The sequence below is a fragment of the Pomacea canaliculata genome, linkage group LG2, assembly GCF_003073045.1.
Source record: "Pomacea canaliculata isolate SZHN2017 linkage group LG2, ASM307304v1, whole genome shotgun sequence".
Classification (NCBI taxonomy): domain Eukaryota; kingdom Metazoa; phylum Mollusca; class Gastropoda; order Architaenioglossa; family Ampullariidae; genus Pomacea; species Pomacea canaliculata.
In genome coordinates this window covers 15,114,513-15,132,123 of record NC_037591.1, presented here as the reverse complement: position 1 = coordinate 15,132,123, position 17,611 = coordinate 15,114,513, and the positions used below count along the sequence as shown (strand labels likewise).

Sequence of the window (17,611 nt, the reverse complement as noted above, 5' to 3'; positions counted from 1 at the left end):
GTCAGCTACTTTAATGCAAAGGGAGCGAACTCATGGCCTCACCAGACCCGAGTAGACCTGCTGGTAAGTTGTTCCCCTTTGAAGACGTGAAGTTAGCAGTCGGGTGTTTGTGAAAGAGAACAAATATCATTAACCGAGTTCTTCGAGTTGTAAACAACGATTAAGCTGTCTGTTAATTTTAAGACAATATATTGTGGGTCAATGCCTATGGATGAGCAAGCAGTGATTCGACCACTGAAGACACAATTATGTAAAAAATATACACGAATGGTTGAAAAATATATTTATGAAGAATCAAGTGTTTCCGGTGCTTATTAGAGGATTTCGTCGTTGTAAGAACGTCATATATTGTTTATTATCATTGTCAAATAGCGACCTTACTATGGTTACAACGTGAATAATGATAGGAATTAATGACCTGCTTAATATTCTGATGATATGGTCGTCATATACACGGTCCGTCCTTGACCCAAAAGCCGTTGTGCGGTTCATGACTGTATTACGCAGGCTGCAAACATTACCTGGGGATCTAGCGCCCCCTACCTATCACTGGGTTGATGAATGTCCTAGAGCTATGGCAAGTGACCTGAGAGACTGCTCGTCATGTCTGTGTCCTTTTGAGTCTGCTCTAACAATGGCATTGTTGTTCTCATCCACGGGAGAGGCCCGAGAAAATTATGTTCTGAATAAGTGGCACTCGGGGTTTCAAGCTCTTCTTCACTGTCACTGAAAATTCCGCTACATCCTCGCCCTATGGTGTACATTACTCACACTGTTACGCCCTCCTTTGTCTCGTTACGCGCCATTGGAAACAAGGAAGTTTCTAGCTCTGACATTTAGGTACAGTGAGTAATGAATGTAGGAGAGTCGTAATAGCTTTTTGCGACAAACTAATCAAAATGAAGTTTCAGTCGGGAAGAAACAAAATGCAATGGTTCGTGTTAGGAAGGAGGAAGGGAGATAACTTGACAAGGATGGGTAGTCAAGGGCAAAGGAAAGAAGCAAGGAGATTATGACAATGAAGCAAAGTGCAAATGCTCAAAGGTACATTATGGGGAGATTAAAGATGTGCTTGTGAATATTTGTTTTTGATTATTTATTTCTGGCATCATCTGACTCCCACCCACCCACCCCCCCCCCAAAAAAAAAGAAAACAAACAAACAAACAAAAACAAAAAACAAACAAACAAACAAACAAACAAAAACAACACACTCAAACGCACACTAACCCACATGCCGATGGAGTGAGAGTGGAGAGAAGCGGGTAGCTGTTGGAAATGGGGCACCGGACTCCCTTAAAGGCTTGGGGAAAAACTAAAGCAGCAATGGCGAGATGAAATGGAGCATAAGAATGGCTGGCCAGGAGAAAGATGTTGTCTCTAACACCTCACTTCACCACCCACCCCACCCTGCACGAAGGAGAGCAAGTCAGTCCGCCACATGTGTCTACGCTATTGTCTCAGCCGTTATTATTAAGGCGGAGGGGTGTGCGTGTCATGTGTGTGTGTGGAAGAGTGCACGCCGGTGTGTATGCAAATGTGTGTGAAAGTGGTAGCGCGCGCGCGCGTGTGTGTCTGTACGTGCGTGCATCATGGGGTGCATGCTTTAATCTGTATTTGTCTGTAGGGTGTGTGGGTGATGGGGTGGGTGGAGTAATTGCGACCTTGTCGACTTTCGCTCATCTCGCGGAGCGGAACGTGGCGTGAAGCCTTTTCATCTTCCGCGTGCGCCAGTTCTACATATCTACTGTCCTAGCGCCGGTCTAAACTCTTTGCACCTTCCTTCACACCAGACGACTGCACAACGACACCCAGAGAAGGTGGTCGCCACCTCAGTCATCAGGCCTTCTCTTGGATACTTCAGAGATTGTGCGACCATTCTGAGAACACAAAAGAAGCAAATTAGAGAAAAAAAAGTCCTCATCCTAAAAGCGATAAATTTCCAGAGAGGATTCTTGTGTCTTGTGTAATTGGACTTCTGTGCGAATGTCCAGTAAATCAGAATACACGTTGCATTGTGTAAGCTAAAGGACTCGGATGGATACATCATTAAGACAGCGCATGAAGAAACATCTGGACGGAAACAAAGTGCAGAATGTGCTACACTCTATGAAGAGATAATTATATTTACCAGATAATACGATTTCTCCTTGAAAATTAACAGGAAATAAACTACTGGAGAACATTACTCTCTGTTAATATCATCCCAACAGAAATTAGATGGGCGACAATGGTAAAAAAGTGAATAGCTGCAAAATATTACTGAAAAAGTTCAGCTGGACTGAAGCGTTACTAAAAGGTTGAAAGTTGTTTTATTGAAATGTGTTTGTACTAAACTCAAAGCAAGAGAAACCTTACTGACATACAAGAGATACCTTATCAGCGCAGTAAGTTACTAAGTGGAAGTAATATGTAGAAAGAGGAAACTATCAGGCTGAATGTGGAAACATTGAGATTTATTGAATGAAAAAACCTCAGTTGAGAGGCGTTAAGAAACACGTGTGGATGAAAGATGGACAGCCACAGGTAGAAGGAAGGTTGGCGGGAAAAGGGGGGATAATTGTCAACTGCAGGAAGGTGACTATATAAGGAGGGTCAACAGTTCTACTGTGGTGCAATTGTGTATACAGCTACCATGTCTTCTTTAATCTACTTCAGGGATTTATTGGTGACAGCAATTTTTATCCTGGGAATTTCTTTGAACGCAGGTAAGTCGTAGAGTTGTTACCGTTTTGCAAAGAAATTTGTAATTATGTAATTAGTGCATTTAGTGCACGCACGTATTCACAAACGTTTATACGTCCGCACACACCAAGGCACGCATACACACACAAATCTGCGAACACACATACACAGGTATGCTTGTAATTAAACGCACAAACGGAAACACTTAATGCTTACCATCTATTTGGTTGTCAGTTCATGGTAAATTACATTCTCTTAAAGTCTAATGTGTGATAAAAATAGCACACATATCCGCCATTTCCGTGTCCAGTGCATAACGACATATTCACAAATCTTCTTTCTTGTCAACACAGACAATTAGTCTTATTTTCTTACCACACCCACCGCCTACAGTTAGATAAGAGCTGCAATAATCTGAAAGAGTAATAAAGGACCAAAATGACAATGTATTGAAGTTGGGACAAGCATGCTTTGACAAATACTCACATCGTTCTATTCTCAGTCAAGTCATCTGCTTAACATGTCACATGGCATACATAATACATAAACATCAAACAGGTCATAGTCAAACCTGTAACAAACAGCCTCATGAATCCTTAGGGTCGACAATATCAAACTTCAGTTTCAGTGTCAGTGCTGTACATTGTAGGAAGCAGTCAATATTTCAAATTTATATATTATATAAATATTATATATATATACTTTTCGGAATTTTTATGTTCTTATATAAATTAATTTTCAAGTCCGTGCAAATTAGATTTCACCAATGCTTTTAGCCTACAGTACTCTATATGTCATAGGGTAGAACATCTCAGGATAGCTCTCACCACTTCGAACTGACGGTTGTCCTCCAAGAAGAAGGCTGCTCTGTTTGTTGTTTTACAACTGAATTAGGTCTTAATGGAATGATACAAGCATGTCTTGATTGACTTATACCGGCCTCCATCACTCCTCGCTGTCTCGCCTGTAGTATCCAGTGGTGTCAATTATCTCAACATTCACCAACACCGTACAAACTCTATTTACAAAGGCCACTTACATGTCATTGAGGATACTCGAACTCGTAATGCATTCAGCATAGAGCATAATTATACCCTCCTGGCACTATCTTCACACATATAGAAACTATTGTACTCTATTGACAAATGCTGTGGGGGTCACTTCACACCTAAATGTTTCCCACAGTTGATAACAGGAGTATTATAATAAACCCACTTGTGCCGACACAACCAAGTGTAAAGCAAAAATATGAAAAGAACCTAAAAGGAATGAAGTACAGGAGCGGAAGGAAAGACCTCAAGAAGAAAGATGCAATTGTTGTAAGAACGTGATCCAGTAAGTAAAATGAGAAACTTCTCTCCATCCGAGGTCCGGGATGTAGACTGACAGATAACTATGGCGTGACAGCATGGTGCAGTGGTTCCCTCCATTATTAGTCATTCCCTCTTGACATCTGGTGACATACTTTACACGACATCCCAAATAGATGATGAAGTGGGAGTGAGAAAGCGGTCAGAAACTTTCATGATTCTTCCTCACTTTCACATGCATTCATGCTTAATTGTATTTATCTCTTGAACTTCGACTGTGGATTTTTACCTGGAAATTCTTTGTCTTAAAAGTGTTGTACTGTTGAGCCCGAGACTTGTTAAACACTCTACTCCCGTCGAGACATGTTCTCACCGCAGTCTATTCACAGACGAGACGTTGACTTTTTTTTGACAGCAGCCATTTTTCCCTTGTGTTTTGGCCTTAAAAAAAAACAATTTCATTTACAAATAAAGTACTGGGTGTGGTGAACCCTGTTGTCTTGTCGGATTGTCTTGAGAGGTCTACACGGGACTCGTGTATAATAAAACTGACAGTTTTATTACCCGAACATGCAAATCCAAACTAAAAGGCGCAGCACACTCAGAGATTGCACCAGAACTTACACGAAACTAACTTCGTAGTTTGTCAGAAAGCAAGGTTCTTTTCAAATCATTTTTGGCAGATGATGAACTTTAAATAGAATTTTTGAAATTAAAATTTTTAATCTGATGCTTTTTCGTGCCTTCGCAAACCTATGAAATAGTAAGATTTTTTTTCTCCAGAAATTAAGGTTTCTGCACGTGTGTGAAGGAACATATCCATAAATCATCATACATACGTACATCTAGAAACTCATTACAAAGGTATTAAGGCTCAGTTTATGAAAACGTTTTTTGAACTTTAATAACCTGTTCCCAACTTTCCTTATGTCCATAACTGTTAATTCTGGTTATAACCTTCACTGTAGTGTTACTGCTGACATTTGATTCTGATCGCATTGCAGCAATATTCTATTCTAACCTTATGTGATGACACTGAGCTTGACCTGTCTGGCTGTGACGAGGGTGTGATACAAAAATTTATCTCACTACGCTAAATCTGACCCAGACCTTTCCGATTTTATTTCTTGAACCGACTCTTCGCTCAGTGACATTGATTTTCATATATCCTAGCACGTGTCACAATTTCTATAAACACATAATGAATAGCTTATTTGAAACCTCTCTGAAAAATAACAAAATATAATTAGAAATAAAACTGCTCACAGACAGAACCACTTTTGAGAGAACATTTGACTGAGAGTGAGCAAAGCTCACACATCTGTTCACAACTGGTTACATAATCTGTCTTTCGTAAGTAAATCATTGTTTTACTTTTCTTTCCTCTCTCTCTGTGACGCCCATCCCTCCACACACACACACAATATGCATGAATAAATTTAGGGCTATTTATTGTCTTGCTGTGCCACTTTGAAGATGGTGCTGACGACGGGCGTTAACCTTCTTTACCGTGTGATATAAAGTTTCCTGTGCTGTTACCGAATTCCAGCACGTCCCCCTCGCCATAACACTCCTCTGTGTCGGAGGCGAAAATCGTGAGGCATGACACAACTGTGGTCTGGTTAGTTGGACTAAACAGGTGTTTCAACATTCGCACTGCAGAGGGAAACTATTTTGTGAATGTAGGTTTATTTCTTCGTTTTTCTACAAGCTTGCCAAATTCATCCCTCTACAAGCTTGCTAAATGGAGGGACTTAAGACTTCACACCCTCTCCCTCCTTAACCCACGACACGCTTGCGCACGTAGGCAAGTCATACCAACAGCGATACCACACACCCACACCACCATTTTCACAGATTCATGCAAGCGTACATCTAACACAAGCAAATGGGAAAGAACGAGGGAGAAGTCACAAACAAAAAAATTGACAAACAAAAGAAGTAACGAATGACCAAACAAAAAAAAAAAGAAAAAATCAACAACAAAAATAAATAAATAAAAGAAAAAGAAAAATGAAAAAAATCCAAAAAAACAAACCATAACAAAACAAACTCAAGCAACAAACCAAACAAACCAAGAAAAAGCCCATAATTAATGAACATCACAAACGTTCACAAAAATCTCGTTCTAACGATGACACATCATTTGATCCTGATCACTTATCGTAGACTCTGCTGATGTCTTCGTTGATTGAAGGTGGTAGTGGTGGTGAAAGAGAATGAGTTCAAGATATCTCAGCAATTTTTCCTTCTACTGTTTTCAGTGCAAGCTGCCTATAACTGCAACCGCCCAGGATCCAAATGCGCTCACGGCACGTGTGATTTCAAAAACGAGTGCACGTGCTTACGTGGATACACCGGTTTCATGTGTGACCTGGAAACATGTAAGCACTGTCACCCTATTTATCTTAATCTGCAGAGCATAATTTAGGCCCTTCAGTTGCCTTTTTAACATTGTACCTCTCTGCCCTTTATTGTGTTTAACCGCACAGATAATGCAGCCGTCCGTCTTTCCCTCTGTCCCTGTTGTATCTGTCTGCAGCTCGTCAGGCCTCAAGTTGTCCTGACAATGTCCCGTGCAAGTCAGGCCGATGTATCCAGGACACAAAAGGCACCATCACTGGCTGTCACTGCGATCATGATTACTATGGTGCCGCCTGCACAAAGCCCAGATGTAAGTGCCAGCAACTTAATTCAACAATGAACTGTCTGGAAGATGTATTGGTGAGGCAATGGCTGATCGGCAGGTTCATTCATTTCAGACCTTTAAGATATTTAGAACCCAGGAAACTGTTATCTATTCTGTTTGTTGTCTCTAAAACATTATTTTAGAGATTCAGTGGACAAGCTAAATACAATAACAAGACTTAAAAGCTATGTTTTTTGAAAAAAAATTAATGCCCCTCCCAAAAAAATTCATGCCCCTCCCCCAAAAAAGTTGTCGGACTGAGCATCCTCAAAGTTGGAATATTTCACTCGTGTTAATGACTTGTCCATCGTAGTCACATAGTTAGAATTACGACATCTTGAATTCTTCTCACCCTCGTGTCGATTATTTCAGATACACTAGAGTGCTTCTACGACCGGATGCTTATGGGCTTAAACCCAATAGGGTTCAAAGGTCATATCCGTTACATTGACAGACTCACGAGCTCCTCGTGTGACTTCAAGCCAATTTCAGAACTGAAGGCTGCTGGGATTGCTGATTTTGGTGGTGTCGATTGGGAAGGTTATGGTGGCATGGCTCTTCATAAGAAAGATCCATGTAGTGGGGATGCTACTTATTCTTCAACGGTGTGTTATAGTCTGTCAGACTGAGAAAAAAAAAGTACGCTGTAAACAAAGAAGATGAATTTCCAGAGTAGATGATTACGATGAAATTTCATGATAATGAATTTATTCGTGGGGAATCACTGCTGAATTTATCAATATCTTTTATGTTGGAAATTTATGAAAAGAAACTCACCAAGAATGTAACAAGAAACACTATATTTTTGTAAAGATGACTCGTGTACAAAATTCAGTTGAAAATGTCGGTAACGTTGCATAAGCTCCACGAATACTTTGTCTGCAGTGTATGATTTTTTCTTCTTGTTCTTTTTTTTTTAGTATTAAAAAGCATTATCTTTTATTAGTAGTAGTTGTATTAGAGGTAGCTGTATTAGCAGTATTCTATTAGCCGTAGTGTATTAGCAGTAGTTGTTTCATGTGCGCAAATTATGATTGACGATATGTTATATTTCCTGCGATGGTCACAGCATGGATTTGATGTGTACACCCGCAAACTGGTGGTGCAGTACTATGACCGGGTGTATGTCAACCTGGACGAGATCGTGACGATGATCTGTGCCGTGGAGAAGAACAACCCTGTCAATGTCATGAAGAGTGTCTTCACGGCGCCTCTCGAAGACGGGTGAGTTGCGTCCCTTTCGCTTACAACAAACAGACATTTTGCTTCTACTCTCTGGGACAACCCATTCTGATTCTTATTTTTTAAACTATAATAAGACCTATGCTCTCCATTATATCAATGACTCGTTTATCTATATTTTTGCTACTAGACAAGATAGGGACACGTTGTGGGTTAAATGCAATTGGGAGACGACCTCTTGAACTTACCTAACTATAAGTTTTCTCTGAATGTGGATAATACTTTTATGGTACCTAAAACGACAATGACAATAATGTGATCATCAATTAGATTAGTGGCTAAACGCTGTGCAATCATAGAAGGTATTAATGACAAACCGGTGCGTTGAAAACGACAGGTTCTTGGACAAACCCCAGGTACGAGGTGTGGGCAACCATTTTGTGTTCTCGCTGCATAAGTCTGCTGATGATGCTCAGATCACAGACGGCGAGACGCTGGGAGTCGGCGCTCTGGTCTTCCTGAAAGTAAAGATCAGAGAGCACAGCCGTAAGTCGACCACATTCAGATCGAATATTTTTGCTTCTTCCTCATTTTAATTTTTAGAAAAGTACCAGGAGACGAGATTTGGGAGTCAGGTGTGAAAATACATTATGCTTGAGCAAAATAGACAATAGTTCATGTTAGACCACATATTCTCGCGTTCTTTCATTCTAGCATTTTCTACGCTCATCATTGAAAGCTGTACTGCTGACGATGGGAACGGAACGAACCAGACTTCCTATACTTTCCACGAGCAAGGGTAAGCACGTTAAACATGGTACACCTCAATGATATCGATGAGCGTAGCCTATAACCTATAACCTATAGCCTATAACCTATAACCTACGAGTACAAGCGAACAAGTGAGCAGACGTGAAGACGCACAGCACCTTTGTCAGCTAACCATGTTTCAATGAACAATGATCTTTTCATGCATTTCTTGAGATGGTATACGCTTCTTTTCCGTGTTCACCACAGCTTATGATTTAATACCACTATTACTGAGCAGTTCGCAAAGGATTTCTTTTTAAATTGTCGTCGCAGACTTGATAAAAACTTTTGATTAGGCAAGATGCTTACATTATTCTTTATTTGGTATTCAAGAAGACTAATACACGCCGTTTTCTTGTTTGTTTAACAACAGGTGTCCAGTGGAACCAGTTGGACAGTGGATAATGAAACCCAATGCTAAAGAGTTTCAGCTTTACTTCAAAATTTTTCGGTTTGAAGCAACGAACCAGCTGAGAATCACGTGTGTTGTGAAAGGTTGTAGCAGCTGGGACTCGCCATCCTGCAGTATTGTGAGTATTTCACATTGAAAGAGTTTAATCTCTTCTACTAATTAACTGTCTTTCTTGTGGTAGAACGGATATTGAAACTGTGTTGGGCTATGAACATGTTTCTGAGTCTCTTACGTTCCGTCATGCTGATGCATCAGAATTAATAACACACTGCTTTATAACGGAGCTAGTAACATTTCTTTTGTATCTCAACACTGCTAATTACTTCTGGCTATTTTTCTAACAAGTCTTTCTCACTTACCTTAGAGCAGTTCTAGTCGATCTTTTTTAAAAGATTAGAAAGAGAATTTTAGAGCCAAGACATGTCGCCCACCTCGTACAACTGACACATATTTTGCACTAATGTAACTCTCTGAAAAGTGTGTCAGCCCCATATCTTTTATTAGGCGTCTTATATGTATTTACATATTCCTTGACACTAATGATTATGGACCTTAAGGGGCCAAGGGGCTTTATCTTTCACGAGCGTAATTAAAAAAGTTACACGACTGTTTGCTTTTTCTTTTGCCATGCTTATATGTTGAAGATTATTTTCTACAAACTAATCGGAATTTGAATAGCGTATCCTCTGAGTATCCCTTGTTTCAAGCAGTTTTGTGGAAATTTGACAAAATTGGCTGTTAATGTTTTATATCCTACACCATGTTAGAATGTTTTACACGTTTTTCCTTCTACAGAATACCCCGGTGAGCCTCATCTGACGAGATGGCTTGTGTTCGTGAGCCAATGACCATTATCTCAGTTTTATATATGTTAACCCCCCAGTAGCTGGAAAGTGAGGCTGTATGGAGACGCATGGAAAATGGTCCTTGTAATCTGATGGCCACGTCAAGCTTTAATGACAAAAATACTACTTCATTGCAGTAACACAAACTAGGTATTGTCAAACAGAAAACCTCTTACACTTCAACGGTTACAGTTTCATCTGATTGCTGTGTTATCATTTCATGAATGCAAGTGACTAGCATTATGTTATATCAGAAAAACTACCATGATTTTTTTTAACTTTGAGGACAAGACTCATCAAAGAGGTATCTATATAGTTTGTATTTTGTAATTACAGATATATAAAAATATAGTAATTTCATTTCCTAAATTTCATAATTGTTTTTCTTTGTTTATATCCTCATCCTCATCCCCCACCCCCACATGCTAGCAAGTTGAATTAGCTGCTCTTTTAGATTGATCATCCCAATAATTCTTATGCAATATTTGGTAACAATTGGAAATACTTTGTTAGTAATAAAATTCAGGGAGGAAAGGGGGTTAAGGTTTAAACTCTCCCCACTCTCGGTTTTCAGTCACATCCAAAACATTTGCATTCAAAGTTCTCTCTTGAATGCGCTATAACCCATGATTTTTTTTAATTTACAAAAGTTCATGAGAGCATGCACATTCGTAGTCGGCGTATTCACAGTGAACGGGCGGCTCTTGAAATAACAAAGAAACTAGACAGTACTTTGCGTGTGAATAAGGCACTTACAGTAAGAGGAGCTCCACTTCACGCCAACGACCTGCTATACACACGAAAAAAAGATCATGGGAGAAAACAAAAACAAACAAACAAAAATTACTGATAATGTCAGAAGTGTAAAAGTGAGCCTAATAAAATTAAGAAAGATTTAGAAAAGGAAATTTATTATTTTAAAAAAAGAAGCCTTAAAACGAAAACAATATTTAGTTTACATCTGACGGGCCTGTAGGTCTGACCTCAGCATGCAGCAATGCGTCTCCTTAGCCTCACTTGTCCACAGCAGCGTGCATGCAGCAGGGGTTGCAGCAGTTCCCGCTGGCGGCAGCTTGAGCAGTCTATATGGGTTTGGCTGCACGACATATGCAGTGATAAACCCATGGTGGGAGGGGGGCTACAGCTAGAACTGTGTAGTGTAGAAGCTAGTGTAGACTATTCCAGGCCGAGACCAACAGTATATCCTCCACATACATGTGTATGCAGTGTTGTGAAGCAGAACTGTTTTAATTTAAATTAACTGGGTGGCGTTTGATCGTGATACTGGTATACATCCAGATAATAGACTTTTATCCAGTTTCCAGGAAGATATCATTCTCGTAGGTCCTAAATGTGTCTCAGTTTGCATGTCATACTTCGCAAGCCGACTTCATTGTTTTAAATCCGGAAATGAATTGCAAACGGCAGACGCTAATACGTCTCCAATCTCATTAGATAGAACTTGAAAATTACAGATCATGAATAAGAGATAACAGCAAAAGTCTCATTACATTATTCGTGCAAGGAAAAAGAATGCCGAGAAGAATAAATAAACGGTAAATTTTAATTAAAATTAATTTTTTTTACAGTGAGAATAAATGGCTAAATAAAATGAGCCAATCAAAATGCATTAAAACATTCTGTGCTTTTTGCTTTGCGAAACAGGTAAAGCTACAGCTGCTAAGTGCTAATAATAAACCACTAAAAACCACAACTTTTCCTAAGGAAGTAATGTAATACCGAAACTGGACAAAAGTATAATGACACTCGTTGTATCTTTGTGTGTTAAGAGAGTGTGAGGAAGGAGGGAATTGGTGTCTGTGTGTTGGCGTGCCTGCGCGTTCTTGTGTGATGTGTGGATTCATGGATGTGTTGCATATGTATGAATATTCATGATGAAAAACGTGACCTATGTCCTCTTGGCTTGTTTGCCACATAGTTGCAACCTTTTGAACAGCACAAGACATATATTCAGAGGCGATTTTTTTTTTTTTTTACTTTTTAGTGAAAACACGCATTTCAAATTACTTTACGTGAATAATGAGCATGCAATGTGATTTGTGTTCATGTTAATTTTTTTTCCTTCTCTTTCATTTAGACCTACATATCCCAGATGTTAGTTAGCAAAGAAAGAATTAAGGACTGAATATCCAAGATTTACATTTTATGATAATACTGACAGCTGGCATTGGCAGTTGAAAACATGTTTTCTTTTGTTCTTGTTATTATGAGAAATTCTGCTTGTGTAAGACTTTAGAAAACTATTGTCTGTAAGGTTAGGTTAATTATGACATTTTATATTTCATGTCTTCCAATATGTTCAGTTGTTTTTCAGTGGTGCATTTGTTCTGTCCCGTGCATATGTACAGCTGTTTAATTGCTTATGCAGCTTGTTATGACTGGCTTGACACGCATCTCCAATGATTGTCAGAGATTCTGGACACCCAAGGTAAACGTTTGTACACTACTAGAGGGCCCTAGGACAAGCTGCAGTCTGTCTAATTTATGCATGTGCATGTGCTGTCACCTATGCATGTTGTGCATGTGTTGTGTAGCAATGGAATTTTTGTAGTCCCCTTTATCTTTCTCATATATGTACATATATACATAACTTATCTAACTTAAAATTTGATTTTAAAATACCATTTTCAATTTTTAACACATTGAACTAGATTGCCCACGGCACACTGACAATCGGAATTTACGATAATGTTTCGATTCTACTAATTACTAAGACAGTGCGTCGACTTATTCATTGTATGTCAGTGATAAGTTTGGTTGGGTACACTTTACTTAGTCCGCGTTTAGCAAAACAACCGCCATAACCAATATATATATATAAAAGAAAATAAGGAAAGAAAAAAGAAAAGATAAGAAAACAGTGATGGCATAGTTTTATTCATTTCTTGTGGTGTCTAAAAATACAAAAGGGTCTGAAACATTAAGATAACACTTATGTTAAAATTGCGGCAAATTTATGTCAATGATTGAATGAGCGGCGAACGAAGGGGTGAAAGTAATGAACCTAGTCGAAAACAAAACCTAAGAGATAGACATGTCAACAGAAATGTAAATATGTCGGTTATTCTGATGAAGTGAAATCAAATTATAAAAATACGTGAATGGTTATTGTAATCACGTGTCAGTTTGCCCTTCACTCCTTCATGCCGATATTTTGGGAATCAATAAGTGATTTTTAACTGAAACATAAGCTGTAGAAAAATATTTTTCTGCTCTTCATACGGTTGACAGAAAATTCAGTGCTTGTGTTATATATATATTCCTAGTTCTTATTTTTGTCTTTACGGTTCAGAGTCAGTGTAGCCACGTCGACAGACGACGAAGACGATCGATAGAGAGGACTGATGAGGATCCGGTAGATGCGATACGTAGCCGACGAAAAAGTCTTCGACACACGAGGGCGGCTGTCGCCAGTGCAGCGCCGGAGAGTAAGAAAGGGATCGTGCTGCCGGAGAAAAAGGAAGACGAGTCTGTCAAGAATCTCAACTCCAGTGAAGTGATCAGACTGACAGTGGTCATAACAGACAAGAAGAAGCACGAGCAAAGCGGTACGCACGCCACTGGTTTATAAGTCTACCTTAGTTAAAGCAGAAAAAGGTATCTGGTGGTAGCTATACGACCATACCCAGATTGGGAACCGATCTCCGATGTCTGCGCCAACAGAATTCCGTTTTACTTCATGTCCACAGTCCTAAGTGTTACTGATGATCCACATTTCCCTGCATTACTTCCGGTCCACAGCTTCTTCCAAGTTGACCATAGTGTATTGCAAGATAATGTTATTCTGCTCCACCGTTTCTTCCAAGTTACAGCTACACTTGATCCACAGCTCCTTTCAAGTTAGCATTACTTCTAATCAAAAGCTCCCTCGATGGTAGAATTTGTTTAGTCCTGTAGGTAGCTTGCTGGAGCTTCCTGATAGTTACCTCTTGTCCATAGCTTATTAATTGCAACGAAGAGGTGCGGCGGAAGGATAAATAAGTGCGTGTACTGAACATCTTGATGACCAGATGAATGATGAATGTGTACATTGAGCGATTGATAGCTAAGCAAATGAATACATGATTCGTGGCAAGAGATAGAGGAAATGTACAGTAAAAGATGGGTAAAAGAAAGAACGATGAATTGTCTGAAAGATCAAGATGAGTGATCGAGAATCTTTACATTTCTCTTCTCAATTTTCTTTTTAAACTTAACCTTTCGCAATTTTCGGTAAAAAAATAAGTAGCTCATGAACAAAAAGAAAAAAAAAATTAAAACATCTTTCTCCTTTTTCTTTAAAAGGCGTGGTGATCCGTGAAGTCAGCGCCCCGTCCTTTCAGGCCTGCACGCTGTCCTTCGAGTTCTGGACGCTCATGATCGGCATGGCAGTCGTCATCGTTGCTCTCACGGCAACGACTGTGTCATGCGCACTGAAGCAGAAGAAGCTCAAGGCACGCCGCAAGCGGAAGGACAAGAAGGCCATCAAGGTGGCGCTCAACAGCATAAAAAAGATGCACATGTCATCGTTACCATGGTCTTACTATTGAAACTCTGCATTAAAATGTCTTTCCTCCCTCTTGCCCGCACATGTCAGGGGTCTGCATGGACACTTGGCGCATGCGGTGTCCTTCTGGTGCTTTATGATGAAATCTCTGAGGCAGTCTCCACACGTTTTGCAGTCAAGTGTTTAATCGAATTTTAGTGAAAGCTGCCAGAAAAATAGCAGCTTTCGTAGACATATAGTTCTCAACAACTCTTCGTGAATGTTAACATTGATAAAATTGTTACCTTTAGTACAACACACTCATAATAATGTGTTGAACTAATGTTAGTTGCATACTTTCACAAGGTCTCTCATCGCGTAGAACCGTAGATCGTACAACAGCTTTTAGTCAGATTTGCCTCAGGTAAACACAAACCATTTGGCATTCATTGGGAGTCTGAAAACGCGTAAGTTTGGGTCGAAAGTCTCATTTTGTAACTGGGCATGAAAGGATATATTTATCATTTTTATCAAAGTTCAGAGACATTCTTTTTATACACATAAAATATCTACATCAGGGATAAATGTCACGACAATATTAAGAAATGTTGCTGTGTATCTCCTCTACTACTGATCGGTGAGCCCTCCAATATTTTTTTTATTCGGGACTAAAAACCCCAACAATTAAAAAAAATTGTTTTATTCAAAAAGCCCAATATTCAACATGTACATATCACTAACACATCCTTCAAAGACATTTTTTTTCATTTTTAAAAACATTCATCTGGTACGAAAGGAGAAACAAGAGTAGACGTGGAGGTAGGAAAAAGAGAGACGCAGAGAAAGAGTGAGAAGATAGAACTAGTAAGCTTCTACTATTTGTGCTTATATTAATAGTTGATTGTATGGATTCCACAGCAACTTACACAGGTCTAACATATTACTTAATATACTATATCTTTCTTTGATATATGTGTATTTCATAATCCTCAGAAGAAAAAAAAAAAATGACTAGAAGGTATATTGTTTTTCCATTTTGCAGCCTCAACAATTTTAACCAAGCGTATGAAGCCCTTGACATTTTATGGACGGGAAACTATGATTTTATAACTACCCACATATCTGTTATACGTTTTATTAGCATCTGCTTGACGTTAGCGATTATATTGTATGTTGTGGGGAGCGGATAGCCGAGTGGTTAAAGTACTGGCGTCCGAGACGCACCAGTTCACAGCTCACTTCCCCCACCCGACCCAGCTGGCGGGAAAGGGTACCTCACTCCAAAGAGGGTTGGGGAATTGGAGATTGGTACCGCCTTCAAGTAAAGATGGCCCGGAGAAGTAAGTTCTCCAACCTCACTCCCCAACGGCCTGAAAAATGTCATGGGAGGACCTTTACGTTCTTACTTAGGAGTTATATGCAATCAAAGCAAATAAATTAGTAAAAAAAAGATAATAGTTGATGTAAATTATTCAGCAAATGCCAGGCCGATGCAAATGCATCACGCACACACACATACTCTCCCACACACATACACAGCATTCAAAACTGTTGCATATATTATTTACAATTTCTTACCCCCACCCCCGAAAAAAAAAAGAGTTGAGACTGGATGGCATATGTTTGAGGTCTATTTCACGATCATTATAAGTAGTTTCAAGATAATTGGATCGGAATGACAGCATTTCTTCTGTTTGAGAAAATATGCTTCATATCTTCATAAACTAACATGAAAATCGCTAATAGCTTTCATATTTAACCTTAAATACATTTTGCAATTTTTTTTTAACATTCTTTCATCATTTACAAGACACACGTAAAAACATGAATTTGTGACAAGTGTCTACATCATTCTAAACCAGTCAAATAATGAGAGTCATATTCTGACCTCTGATGTCATTAATAGTCTTGAAATAATACTAAGATACAGACACCTGATGGCCTTTAGCATCAGACTAAAGTTGTAGAAGATATCTTTTCGCTGTAAGAAAATGCTATCCATGTTAATGCATTGCTATGAATATCCTGTGTGCACATAATAATAAATGCAGAATATAGCACCAAATAATAATAAATGCAAAATACAGCATCAGATGATGGTGTACATGTATTGCATTTTTGTCTTTGCATCTGGAACTCTTGAACAATGTCATGTGTGTAGTAAAGTTTAAGGCTGAACTTAAGTATCAACTTGCTGGCTTAATTTCTTTTTTTTTATTTTGTCCTTATTTGAGTGTACCATTTGTATATCAACGTGTAATAAATATGATAAGGGTTTATTACAGAGTACTTGTACTAATAAGCTGGTCAGTCAAGTAAAACTTGATCAACTCTTTCAATTTTCAGCTATTTTAGATGTCAGCTAGCACAAGTGTGAAATCACAAGTAAATTTCTCTTCATTACTATCTCTTTCAGATTATTTTCAATAGACATGTTAAACATATCCTTTGTAGACAAACTCATGTTTTAAGAATTGAAGTTATATTTTTTACTTATATTGATTTATGGGAACAGTTCAAGTAAAAATCACCAAGAAAAACACTTTTCTTGAAACGGAATTGCTTAAAACTGCACATGCAAGATGATGACATATGGTTTTAGAAGGTATTTGAAGAAAAATGCTGGAAATTTTTCACAACTAATGAGCTCTATAGAAATATTAAATATGGTGACAAAGTTTTTGCAACATGGTAGGTGGAAGAAAATCTGTAAAGTAACTTTAAAATTATTTGTCCTCAAAATGTCATTTGGCAGCAGAATCAGCAAAACAAAATTACTTCTAATGCATATACAAAACATGACTGGGCTGGTGTAAGTAAAGTTCACCCGTAAGTGCAATAAAGTAAACAAATGTTTACCTGTGACAGTTTGCTTGTGGGTTAGTCACAATATTATTAACAATATGCTTTAAAACCTTATAAAATAGCAACCAAAGAATGCAGAAAGTATGAAATTTATACATTACTTTACAATACAGCCATATATCATTACTTGATTAAACTTCATTTATATGCATGGGTACACTTGTGCTGATATTCAGATTTATTATTGCACTCCAAAGATGTGTATTTTTCTTTGTAAGCCACAGTGTTCTTTACAAACAAAATCTTCAAACAGTTTCACTTAAAAAAAAAAAAAGAAAAAAGAAAAAAAAAAGTATAATATACTTCCCAGTCTAATTTCAAGCTTCTG

The 17,611-nt window shown here is 38.5% G+C and overlaps 1 protein-coding gene across 2 annotated transcripts; it reads left to right on the top strand.

Annotated features, from left to right (window-relative positions):
- The first annotated feature begins 524 nt into the window (after window positions 1-524).
- On the top strand, window positions 525-17,575 carry LOC112557407. 2 transcript variants are annotated; one of them, XM_025227228.1, is made up of 11 exons: window positions 525-2,707; window positions 6,259-6,378; window positions 6,537-6,668; window positions 7,056-7,288; window positions 7,753-7,907; window positions 8,263-8,411; window positions 8,580-8,664; window positions 9,049-9,205; window positions 9,883-9,891; window positions 13,246-13,501; window positions 14,238-17,575. In XM_025227228.1, exons 1-11 carry the CDS (start codon window positions 2,635-2,637, stop codon window positions 14,480-14,482), a joined length of 1,614 nt encoding a protein of 537 aa, XP_025083013.1. In that variant the 5' UTR covers window positions 525-2,634; the 3' UTR covers window positions 14,483-17,575. The 2 variants fall into 2 exon arrangements, with proteins under 2 accessions (XP_025083013.1, XP_025083014.1); XM_025227229.1 differs by lacking the exon at window positions 9,883-9,891 and having other exon boundaries at window positions 526-2,707.
- The last annotated feature ends 36 nt before the right edge of the window (window positions 17,576-17,611 follow it).

What these genes read in the sequence shown, in the direction of transcription:
- LOC112557407 (XM_025227228.1), top strand. Translation starts at nt 2,635, where the DNA reads ATGTCTTCTTTAATCTACTTCAGGGATTTATTGGTGACAGCAATTTTT. An exon ending in AAAGATCAGAGAGCACAGCC is followed by an intron (nt 8,412 to 8,579) that starts GTAAGTCGACCA and finishes CTTTCATTCTAG; the next exon opens with CATTTTCTACGCTCATCATT. An exon ending in TATACTTTCCACGAGCAAGG is followed by an intron (nt 8,665 to 9,048) that starts GTAAGCACGTTA and finishes GTTTAACAACAG; the next exon opens with GTGTCCAGTGGAACCAGTTG.